We start from the raw sequence: 12,499 nt of genomic DNA on the forward strand, positions 1-12,499 counted from the left end.
TTTTTTTTTTTTTTTTTTTTTTTTAGTTTTGGTTTAGACTCTTTATGATAATCTTATTGTGATACAACTCTCACACCATAAAACTCACCCTTTTAAAGTGTAAAATTCAGTGGATTTTAGTATTTTCAGTTAGGTTAACTAACACCACTAACTTTAGAACTTTTGTACCATTGCCACAGAAAGAAACTTGTACCTGTTAGCAATGTATGACTAGGTTTGACCATTGTAATTGTAGGAAGGTTGTGCATGACATGGCAGCAAGTCTCTTCATAACTAGTGCTGGGTTCACCATGTTCTCCCCTTGCCATGGTGGCTGGTATTCCACAGGTGAGGCTCCATCAGCTTGTCTCTTAGGAGTGAGGATAAAAATGGAGCCATGCCCTTAATCAACCAAGAACATAGCCAAGAAACCAAGAAACCGTTTCACTGTGTTAAGTCACTAAGATTTTGGGGTGGTTCATAGAAACAGCATAGTGTAGCCCACCATGATCAGTGCACACAAGATAAAGATCAGTTTGATCACAAGTTAGTCACAGAGGGCAGAATTTTTTTAAAGTATCCAGAAATTTAATTATGACTCTTGGGGCACCTGGGTGGCTTAGTCAGTTGAATGTCTGACTTGATCTCAGCTCAGGTCATGATCTCATAGTTTGTGCGACTGAGTCCCACACGGGGCTCTATGCTGACAGCTTGGAGCTTACTTGGGATTCTCTCTCTCTCTCTATCATCCATTCTTGCGCTTACTTGCTCAAAATAAATAAACTTAAAAAAAAATGACTCATCACTAATTACCTTCTTACAACAAAAAAGAGGCTGATTTTGAATGAGATTATCATTGGAGGAAAGTCATTTCATTTGGCCGAAGGACACTTGACCAATTATATTACCATCAAGGGTCCAATATGACAGTATCACCAACTTTGTTCTACTGATGGGAACAGGATATATCACTATTTGGGACAACTATGCTTTCTTAAGATTTCTTTCTAGACCCCTACCCAGAATTTACTTGGTCTATGGTATAAGGCCGCAGATACATTTTTTTCCCCTTCAATCATTTATCCTTCAGCCCATATTAAACATAATTTAATCTGTCCTTTTTAAAAAAGTTTTTAATGTTTATTTTTGAGACAGAAAGACAGCATGAATGGGGGAGGGGTGGAGACAGGAGACACAGAATCTGAAGCAGGCTCCAGACCCTGAACTGTCAGCACAGAGCCCAAGAGGGGGCTCAAACCCATGAAAGGCGAGATCATGACCTCAGCTGAAGTTAGACTCTTACCCGACTTGAGCCAACCAGGTGCCCCTAAACCTTCTTCTTAAATGAGTAATTGCATATTTCCAGTAAATACTATTTCCAGTATCATATCACTGTTCAGTAAGTTTGCTACGTAATGGGTGAGATATTCTGTAGATCTTGAAAAATGCTGTATTCATTGATAGTTTAGGTTCCCATTACTCATCACTGCAAAACTGTATCAACTAATTCCCATTCTCTTCTTCTGTCTTCCTCTAATCTTTACTAGCTGTCAGATTAAACCTCCTAAAATATATTTATTTTTAATTGAGACAGAGAGACAGAGTGCGAGCAGGGGAGAGGCAGAGAGAGAGGGAGACACAGAATCCAAACTGGGCTCCAGGCTTTGAGCCATCAGCACAGAGCCCAATGCGAGGCTCAAACTCACAAACTGAGAGATCATGATCTGAGCCGAAGTTGGACACTTAACCGACAGAGCCACCTAGGCAGGAGTCTCCCTAAAATGTATTTCTGATCATGACACTTCCCTATACAAAAACCTTCAGTGGAGGGAGCCTGACTGACTCAGTCAGTGGAGCAGGTGACTGCATCTAGGGGTCATGGTTTCAGGCCCCATGCGAGGTACAGAACTTACATTAAGAAAGGAAAAAAGTAAAAAACAAAAATAAAACCTTCAGTAGTCTTCAGAAAACAATAAATAATTTAGCTAAGTGTTTGTATTACTTTGCTGGGACTGCCATAACAAAGTGCCATAAACTGGGTTGTGTTTAAAAAAAGGTTATTTATTGCCTCACAGTTCTATAGGCTACAAATCTAAAATGAAGATGTTAACAGGGATGATTCCTTCTGAGGCCCGTGAGCAAGAATCTGTTCCATGCCTCTTCCTTACTTAGTTGCTGGAGCTTTGCTGGTAATCTTTGGCATTCTTTGGCCTGTAGAAGATATCTGCCCATTCCCTACCTTCCTCTTCATATGGCATTCCACTTGAGTCTGTGTTCAAATTTCTCCCTTTTATAAAGACATCAGTAATATTGGATTAGGACCCCATTCTACTCCAATATGATCTCATCTAAACTAATGTTTACATCTATAATAACTGTTATTTCCAAGTAAGATCATATTCTGAGGTACCAGAGTTTAGTATTTCACAATTTAATCCATAACTGTAGTTATGGTTTCATACTTCCAAAAGTATGAAAGTTTCATACTTCCCTTTTCAACTTTATTTTCCCATACATTACTCCTGAATGTAAGTTCCTGAGGTACTGTATACAATCAGAAGCCCTGCCTTTCTGTGAAAAATATAGTATTTTTCTGACTCTGTTCATTTTTCTTCCTTTAATTCTTTTATACTCTCTCATCACATCCTGTGCATTGTTCAAAGTCAAGCTCAAGTGATCCTTCTTTTGTAAGCATAATCTTAAGTTTTTTATCTAGAAGTTAACATGTCTCCTTCTTGACACCCTATGTATATTATTTGTACTTCTCTAATGGACTTTAGCGTATAATTTGTAACTTGTGTTATACATGGCTTATATGGCCTATAATCTTTACTACATCTTAACTCCCTTATGAAGATGAGACACACATATAGCTCATTCTTTAATTTTCCCACAAAATTCTTCAAAGTGCTTTATAACAAATATATCAGAATATCAGAGCTTTTAGTTTAAAACCTTTGATACTAGTTACTATTATTTACTTAAGATTGAAAAAAATCTTATTAATTGTGCTTTTTGCTTTAATATATATTATAGAAATGCACAAATGTTTTCAAATCAATGTATCGATTCAGATACAAATTCTGAGCCTACAAGGTGAAATTATCAATATCTTGTAAGAGTTCATTAAACAACTCTAAATTTTAATCTACAATATTATTTCTAAAAGTTCCTATAACACAGAAAGAAATTTCACTTAATTCATTGTTATGGTTGAATAAATATTTATTAATCCCATTCTACGTAGTGCGAACTTACTTTTTAAAGGGAGAAATTATTCCAAAAAAAAATTAAACTGAAAACATGACACCAATTCCAGAGAAATATCTGAGAGTTCTGAGCTGGAACTTAATTTCTTTCCTAAGAAGTAATCATGCTTTGCCTATTCTCTTTTCAGAAGAAAAAGGGAATTCTATATATGCTTTCTTTGCCTTTATATATGTTCTGACATTCAAACATAAGTTTATATAAATTAATAGTTATAAAATAAACCTTCAGTATTTAGTCATTGAAAATGTGTCAAGACACTTCTATACAACTTTTCTGAATGGAAAAGATACCAAGATTCAAGAAGTTATACATTCTAAACTAACACTTTAAATGAACTTTAGTATTTACTAACTTAAGTACTCAAGAACTTGGTTTGAAGAGTCCAACAGACTGAAAGTCTGCTTTTCAAGAGTACTATGATCTTCCATCAATGGAGAGATTTTGGCACTTCTATATTCTAATAGTTCACCATCTTTGCTTGATGTCAGTAATTCATTATCGACTACGCCAATAGTTGCATCTTCTACCAGAATATTTGCTTGGTATGCTCCAACTGGAATTTCAGGCAATCCAATGTAGTCATGATCTGCCACTACTGAACCTTGTAAGAGATAAAGACTATCTGAAAGAGGAAACATCATAAGGTCAACTTTTAGAATTATAATTAAACATCATTTTAAAATTAAACAATGTTAAATAAGGATGAAACCCCAAGTAATAAAAATTAATTATAAGATTAACTTCTGGTGGGTTCTCTTTCTACTAAATAAATATACATGTCAAAGGATGACTAAAATGATATATACAGGGCACTTCAGTTAAGTTGCCTGACTCTTGATTTCAGCTCAGGTCATGATCTCATGATTCGTAGGATCAAACCCCACATCAGGCTTCATGTTAACAACATAGAGCCGGCTTGAGATTCTCTCTCACCTTCTCAACTCTTGTCCCTCCCTTACTCGTGCAGGCACGCACTCTCAAAATAAATAAATAAACAATAAAAAAAAATGACACATACAGTTCATATGCATAGAGATCAGGAAAGACCAAAAATTCTAAAAGAGCCAAGTTTTCCTGTTACCTTGATCTGTCTTTGCCAGGTATGGGTGAAAGGATAGAAGGGGCAGAAGATTATGATAAAGATTAAAAGCAAAGTTATAAAACTCTATTATTGATGTTGATGATATCCTTAAAAGCTCCTGTGGGTGAATTAATGGGATCTTGAATGATATTTAACAAATTAAATCCTCACATTTGTAACTTTAGATAATTTCATAGAATATGTATTAGAACAATAATATCAAATTGTTTATAATATGAAATAATAAACGAACATGAATATGAAGTTACTGGAATCAGCTTCTGTGAGAGTTACTAAAGTCAGGCTTATGTGATACAAGTAAGTAGGCAAGCTTATGTGTAAATGGGCTTAAAATGCTTAGCTAACCTAAGTCTAATTTAATACCAAGATGTTCATGAACTTTTAAGGTACAGCTAAATTCAAACTGAGATACTGACAAGGAATTTCCCTTGCCAGCATTTTATTCTATTTTGAGCAAAGTTATCATCACTGTCAGGAAAAAAGTGCTTAATATGAATTTTAAACTGATGGCAAAGGAGTAGCATCTTTATTTAAAAAAGATTAATGTAGGGGCGCCTGGGTGGCTTAGTCGGTTGGGCGTCCGACTTTCGCTTAGGTCATGATCTCGCGGTTCGTGGGTTCGAGCCCCGCGTCGGGCTCTGTGCTGACTGCCAGCTCAGAGCCTGGAGCTTGTTCCAGTCTGTGACTCCCTCTCTCTCTGACCCTCCCCTGCTCACGCTGTCTCTCTCTCTCTCTCCTAGAGATAAATAAAACATTAAAAAAAAATTTAAAAAAAAAAAAATAAAAAAGATTAATGTATATAAAAGGATTCCTCCCTACCTGTTATTTTAATTCATTACAACAAAGAATTCTTCTGCCATAAATGATTAACTTCCTGGACCCCTGCCTTCTAATCCTGGATTTTTCTCCCAAAGCATTCATGATTCTAAGATTTTAATGGCTTAAAGAATCCTCAAATTTTAAGTTCAAGAAATATCAAAAGGAAAATTGCCCATTTAGATAAGAGACGAACAAAAATTTCTCACAGCATATAAATTTCCTAATAAACCCTAGAATATGATCCTATTCTACCCATTCACATGCTAACTAATATGTGGAAAGCTCACTAAGCCTAATCTAATCCATTAATTTACAAGTTTACAATATTTAAGAACTTTTGAATTAAAAACTTCAAAGATCAAAGCCATGCTCTCTACCCACAGATAGTATAAGTGGAATTGGCTTGTATGGGCATTTAGTTTTACCCATTTTATTCTTCATTAAGCATAGAATACTTGGTATTTTAGTTTTGAGATGTTTTTCCAAGTTTTACCCCACCAATTCTTATTCATGAAAAGCAAGAACTAAAATTGAGAAGGACGGTAAGAAGATAAAGTATGGATAATTGAAGTTGGTAAGAAAATAATTTTTCTACATTAGCAAGGGATGAACTGTTGGACAAGAGGTACTCTGAAAGATAAAAACCAAATCATGCAACCCATGAGAAGTGCCACTGCCCAAGAACAGCAAGAAAGAGCAAAAATGTGATCAATGCATCTGAAATACTTTTAGGATGTGTTGCTAAAGATTCAAAATCAAAGTTCACTCTTAGGCTTTTAATACTGGAGAAGGCTAGATACAAAGAGAACTTTAAAAGATAGTATGGAATGTCATAAAACTTCTTGTTAAAATAATTAGTCTTGAAAAGGTACCTGACATTGAATTAGACAGAATGACATAGGCTTGCTTAAAATAGCAGTGAAAAATACTGTAGACCTAGTACTGAATGTGTTCCCTCTACATTATGTTCTAGATAAGAATGGATAAGAAGCTGGCAACAGAAGCTTATCTGCTTTGGACAGTGAGTCTTTAAAACAGCTACAAGATCTCCTGGCTGGTAAGAGTAGCAAAGACAAGTGCAGATGAACGAGTTCATAGGTCTTTTGGCTATACCTCTTCCAAATTTATGCCAAATGAAAAGAACAGGATTTAAGTCATTCAAAAACATTTAGTTTGCTTCACATTCAGTTCAAGGACTCTTTAAAAAAAATCAGCTTTTGAGTTAAAGATTTTCAGGAAAATATGTGAAACTGAAGAAAAAGATGGCAGAAATAACATTTATTTTGAATTTCTACAAAGAAAAATACAAAATAAGGAACAAATAGTAATCAAGAAGCAGATTCCAGGATGGCCAGACCACACTTCCTTTGATTAACAAGAAAAAACAATTTTATCCATTTATCTCAGGTTTCTTATATGCACACTAGTACTAATATTGTAATTTCTTTTATATTACTGGAAGAAATATCTGCAGAAAATTCAAGCATGAGGCAAAAATTAGACTGCCTCTGTTTAGAAACTGTTCTACTCAATTGGATTCTGAAATATGCAGGAGTAGCAAAATGTTTGGTCTCCTTTCTGAGAAAGTCTTTGATAAGAGCAAACTGTAAAATGTTGAAACAGATCCTGATATAGCAACATTTTAAATGTAAATTTTGTATTAATTATGGAAGGCTTACACATTAGAAAGGAGCAAGTTCTGAATGCTGAGATTAGGGAGAAAATCATGCTAGAGAAAAAAGGACAACATATACCTGTATAATTGGGTTTTTTCTACTTAATTTGCATAAGACAAATCATGAAGGGAGCTCAGCACTGACAAGAGCTACAAGGAATGAAGGTGTCGATCTTCCAAGAAAGAGAATGAGTATTGTGAGCTTTCAGAATTAAAACAGTCCAAGGTAAGTTTACTAACAGAGCAATTAAGCTGTCACAAGCAGAAGGAAAAGTGCTACATTTTAAACATGAGGGGTGTAACCCAGACCGGAAGCAAAGCTGAACTATTCCTGAGCAGCTCCCAAGAGCATTTTTATCCTATAAAACTAGGGTAAATATAAATAGCCTGTTGTTGCTCTTATAACATTCACTTTAGCCTGGTACTAAATTTATCTTCCTTCAATTTTTACTAATATTCAAATAATACTCCTTTATAGGAAAAGCGAAATTAACTGGCTGAGGTACCAATTCCCTCTCTCAGACCCACCCGAGAGAATCTCTAAGGAGCAGTTAACAACAGGCTGGAATAAAACTTTACTGAGAAAGTGCGATTTAAAGCCATAGAGAAATGTCATTTATCTCTTAATCTATGAACGAAAGAGTTAAAGAAATCAGGATATCCTCCTGACTGTTCAAAGCCATATTTGGGAGGCAAGTATAACCTTGCTTTCAAAAGGTTATCACCTCTTATGATAGCACCTTATAACATTCTGACTACATCCCACTTTGCACCCTCCCCTGCATCCATCATGACTTGACTATGGCACAACAATACAAATCAATCACTTTTTTAAAAGTCCCCTAGTGTATTTATTTATCTCACAACAGAATTCTAGATAGTATGGTTGGTTTTGGCCTTATTTATCTTAGTTGATATTTTCTCATGCTAAACGAGGCACAAAGTGACAAGTAAAATCTTCTGAAAGTGAAAAGAGAAAAGGTTTAATTCTTCCTTCTGTGAAATAGGTCCAGCATTTCCCACATGAACTGGGGGGCAAATGTGTGAAAACTAAACCAGAAATCAAAATAAAATCTCCTACAAGCCTGACAGTTTCAGAAGAGACATCCTAATAAAACAGAATACCCAGTATCTAAGACTATACCACGTTTTATATACATGAGAAGGGAAAAGAAACCCTAACTAAGAGAAAGAGTTTGGGCCAGGGGATTCTTATATTATTTTTAACCTTTCTCCTCATTCAAAGAGTAAAAATGTAGGTAAGTGACAGATGTTTACCTTGTTCATTGGATTCTCTTACATAGGGCTTAAGGTGGGACATTTTGATAGGTCTTTTAAGTCTAGTCCCAGTGTTGTCTCTCAGAACAGCACATCCGCTCTCGGTAATATAGTCTATGACACAAGGACCAACCCATTCAGACTGGAAACGACCATCCTTCCACCAATTCTTCCTTTGTCTTAAAACTTCATGACCCACTTTTAGATGAAATGGATTTAACTGCTTTGGTTTCTTTTTAACAATGATTTTGCTTTTATTTAGTTCCTCAAAATTGTTCTCCACCTAGAAAAGCAAAATAAAAAAAGAGAACAAAGAAATGAAAGCGCTGTAGTATCGTGAAGGGAAATGCAAGTAATAACAAAATGGTTATTTTACTGAGATACTACTACAAACCAGCCATGAATCCCATTTGATTCATAAAATAATATTTCAAAACCAGTATCATTACTACCCCAACTTTACAAAGAAGTTAAAATGAGACTGGGTAAGCCATTGGCCTAAATCAAAAACTAGAAAGCAACAAGACAAGGAATCTGAGTTCAGGTCTACTTGATTCTAAAATGCAAGGTTCTCCCATTACTATCTCTCAGAATTTTATAGGTAATAAGCATACTATTTTATCAAGACAAATAGAATTTGTATTAGTAAATACTAATTTAGCTTAGTATATCATACATATGTGGATGGATGTGTGTGTACATCCATGTGTATGTATGTGTATGCCAAAATTTTTTAAATTACCTTATGGATTTTTAGATTATACAGTTTTCTATTAAATAGAATCACCTGTCCTCCTGATGCTGTCTTATTCTCCATTATTGATAATTTACCAGCTTCTTTAACTGCACCTAGAATTTTGGCAAACATACTTGTATCATCACCATCCACTTCATGAAGAATATCTGAAGTCTCAGGTATGTAAGGATTTCGATTAAACATTTGAAAATACGGTGTATTCTTAGTAGGCTCCTATTTTAAAGAAAACAAACAACAATTTGTAATAAATTATGTAGCAAGAAACAGTCATAACTCAAAACCAAGGAATTATAAAAAGTATAAAAAGAACATACCAAGTGAGTTACATTGAAGGCAAATGAAATGGCTGATAGGTGATCATCCCAGTTGTTTGGGTGGTCAGCACAGTGTTTAGAAAGAAACGCTTTGATTGTGCTAGGAGTACTTTCAGTTCGATTAACAGTTTGGGAGGCGTGAGAAATTACAATTTGCTTTGTGCCAAACAATCCAAATAGTTCAACATTGATCTGAAAAAATTATAAAACCAGTTGACTTTAAAATTTTCATTTTATGGGGCATCTGAGTGGCTCAGTCAGTTGAGAGTCTGACTTCAACTCAGGCCATGTGCCCACGGTTCATGGGTTCAAGCCCCACATCGGGCTCTGTGCTGAGGAATAGCTCAGAGCCTGGAGCCTGTTTCAGATTCTGTTTCTCCCACCCTCTCTGACCCTCCCCTGCTCACGTTGTCTCTATCTCAAAAAAAAAAAAAATAAAATTTTCATTTTATGCTGATTCAGAGAGGCACATGCACCCCAATGTTTACAGCAGTGCTATCAACAATAGCCAAAATATGGAATGAGCCCAAATTACCATCAACTGATGAGGATAAAGAAGATATGATATATACATGCAATGAATACTACTTGATGCTAAAAAGGAATGAAATCTTGCCATTTGCAACAACGTGGATGGAACTAGAGGGTATTGTACTAACCAAAATAAGTTAGAGAAAGACAGATCTCATATGATTTCACTCATATGGAATTTGAGAAGCTTAAGAGATAAGCTGAAGCTCTAGGAGGCTCAGTGCCTTGCTAAACATATACACTTAGTAAGAAAATGAAAGAACAGAATTTAACACTAACCTTGAGTTCATGTAACATTTTATTTCAGCAAACAATTTCTCAAAAAAAACACTAGGTCACATTATCTGGTTAACAGCTGTGTGACTTTGACAAGTAACCAAACTTCTGTGTATTCACTTTCCTCATCTGTAAAATGAGGAAAATCCTACCTGGACTCTTGAGAATTATAGGAGTAGATGTTTGTAAAGCACCCAAAACAGTTCTTGGCAAGTAGTTAAGCACTTTATAACTTGTAATGTTACTATTATTGTTGTAGTTATTTTATTACCTGCAGGACCTAACTAAAGCTAAAATGAGTTTAAAAAACTTCTAACAGTAAGCCTATAAAATGTGAAATAACTTATTTTTCCTACCTATGCCTTGGACTATATTATTTTTAACTGGGTAAATATTTGATTAATAAACTTGTCTTTTGAAAGATTATATTCTTGTTGCTTAATTGTAAGAAGTAGTATCTATCATAGTAACTAAAAAGATAAAGCTAATAAATGAGGGGAAAAAACCAACAAAAAACCACATTTCCCAGGCTCCCTTGAAGGTAGGGGTAGTCATGTGATATAGTTCTGGTCAAAAAAGATGTATATGGAAGTTTTGGGGCAGACTCAGATGATACTAGCTTTTTTTTGTCTGTTGTCCTCCCCATTCCTTCTGTCTGAAATACAGACTTTGTGGCATGAGCTCTGGCAGCCATATCGTTAGCATAAGACTGAGAGTCAGATCTCAAAGATGGTGGAACAGAAAACTATAAGTATGGGTCACCAATGATATTCAGAGTTTACCCTTCCAACTTTGGACAACCTGGCCTTCTTTTACCTTTTGGAATTTATATATGTGGCAGAAGAGAGGAGTTCTCTTACTTGCAGTTAATAGAGTTCCTAGCTAATATATGTACTAGTTTAGGCTGCCTCCTTTTAATTCAAAAGTAATTAAGAAGAAATCCTAAAGAGGCACTAGATGACTCCGTGGGTATAGCACATGACTCTTGATCTCAGGATTTTAAGTCTGAGCCCCACACTGGGTGGAGAGAGAGAGAGAAAGAAAGAGAGAGAAAGAGAGAGAGAGAAATCCCAGAGAATTGGTGTCATGTGTCAGCCTCAATCTGATGTTATAATCAATGGCTTTAAATAACTGACGTCTAGAAAAGGATCAGACAACTTTGTTTCAAGAAGTTGCCTAGGAATGATGCAGTGAATTCATTTGTGGAATGCTATCCTGATATCCTTACCCCAACAGGGCTTTTTGCTTCCATGAAACAAGACATTCTATTACTGGTTATAATTTTGGTTTTCTTTAAGTACCTATCTTTAAAATCAAAAAGAGCAAATTTTCCTTTGACAATGTTTATTGTCTTTCCTTCAGACATTTACAAAGAGTTCGTGCATTTTATTGAAACATCTGTATGTTCATTCAACTGTGTGATATTCTAATCTTATTTCAACACTTTGGCAGTGTTTTCTTTGTATTTTCTGGAAGAAAAAAAAATTTCATTTTGCACCATTATGCTCTCTGTGTAATATTTAAACCACTGAAATCATGGCAAAAAGAACAAAATTTCTCAGTTTTCTGTTATTTTTAGTCTTTTGCTATTAAACCTCACAAAAATGCTTATAAACATTTATTGTTACCTTTGGTAAAATTTCCAAGCTCCTGAGTTATCATATGACTTTAATCATAACTGGAAAAAACTGGTGATTCATAACAGCTTCATAGTGTCATTATTATCTCTAAGCACTATATGCTTTTAGAGTGAGGCTTTTCATTAGTTAAGACACTGAAAGGTAAGTAAAATATGCTCTTAGACCTAAGTTACTTATCTTACCTCATGAATGAACTCCTCTCTTTGGTCCATTATTATTTTCTGTGGCGGTCCATATAAGAAAAATATATTGACCATAGCTTTAGAAATTTCTGACGGTAAAACATCACAGAGAGGCAAAATCACAACCCATTTTGTGAACAAATCTGTCATGATTATAGCATACACATGACTTCTGTTGCTTGCATGAAATGGGCCCATCAGATCAACAGTAACTATACTCCATGGATTCTCCACCTTGAGAAGGTGCTGTTTAGGTGTTAGAATAACTGTGTTTTTTGCCACTTGGCAGTGCTGACAAGCATATACCTATAAACAGTAAAAATATGGTAAAAAAAAAGAAATATAGATGTTAATATATTCAACATAATAAAAACAGTCTTATAAACCTGAACGTTAAAATAGTTAATTTGTACTTTGTTTTTTTTAAGAGAAACTTTTAGGCTATTCTCAGACTAAAACCCTTTATTTAGAATAATAATAAGCAAATATTACTTGTTATTACAATCCAATGACTACCTTAAATGGGTCTAATTCACATGGAATAATAGTTTATATTCAATAAATATTTATTAAATGAATAAATCTTCAAACAAATTTCTTATGTCAAATTTGTTAAAATTTTAAGTCAGTAGCTGAATATACAATAATTTCCATAAGCGAAAGATTTTTTTCTTTT

The 12,499-nt window shown here is 34.7% G+C and overlaps 1 protein-coding gene across 6 annotated transcripts in view; it reads right to left on the reverse strand.

The window, feature by feature from the left end:
• Positions 1–2,019: 2,019 nt before the first annotated feature.
• GIN1 (gypsy retrotransposon integrase 1) overlaps positions 2,020–12,499 on the reverse strand; it is a 29,493-nt gene continuing 19,013 nt past the window's right edge. For 3 of the 6 annotated variants that reach the window (XM_077757145.1, XM_077757151.1, XM_077757150.1), the window contains 6 exons: positions 11,824–12,129; positions 9,195–9,386; positions 8,866–9,093; positions 8,124–8,406; positions 3,602–3,871; positions 2,020–2,266 (listed from right to left, as the gene is read on the reverse strand). In XM_077757145.1, the coding sequence (XP_077613271.1) occupies positions 2,148–2,266; positions 3,602–3,871; positions 8,124–8,406; positions 8,866–9,093; positions 9,195–9,386; positions 11,824–12,129 (1,398 nt within the window). In that variant the 3' untranslated portion in view covers positions 2,020–2,147. Of the gene's footprint in view, positions 2,267–2,460; positions 3,872–8,123; positions 8,407–8,865; positions 9,094–9,194; positions 9,387–11,823; positions 12,130–12,499 lie in introns of those variants that run through there. The other 3 variants (XM_077757147.1, XM_077757149.1, XM_077757148.1) reach the window with 3 other exon arrangements.

Source organism: Crocuta crocuta, unplaced genomic scaffold, assembly GCF_008692635.1.
Source record: "Crocuta crocuta isolate KB4526 unplaced genomic scaffold, BGI_CrCroc_1.0 scaffold131, whole genome shotgun sequence".
Taxonomy (NCBI): Eukaryota; Metazoa; Chordata; class Mammalia; order Carnivora; family Hyaenidae; genus Crocuta; species Crocuta crocuta.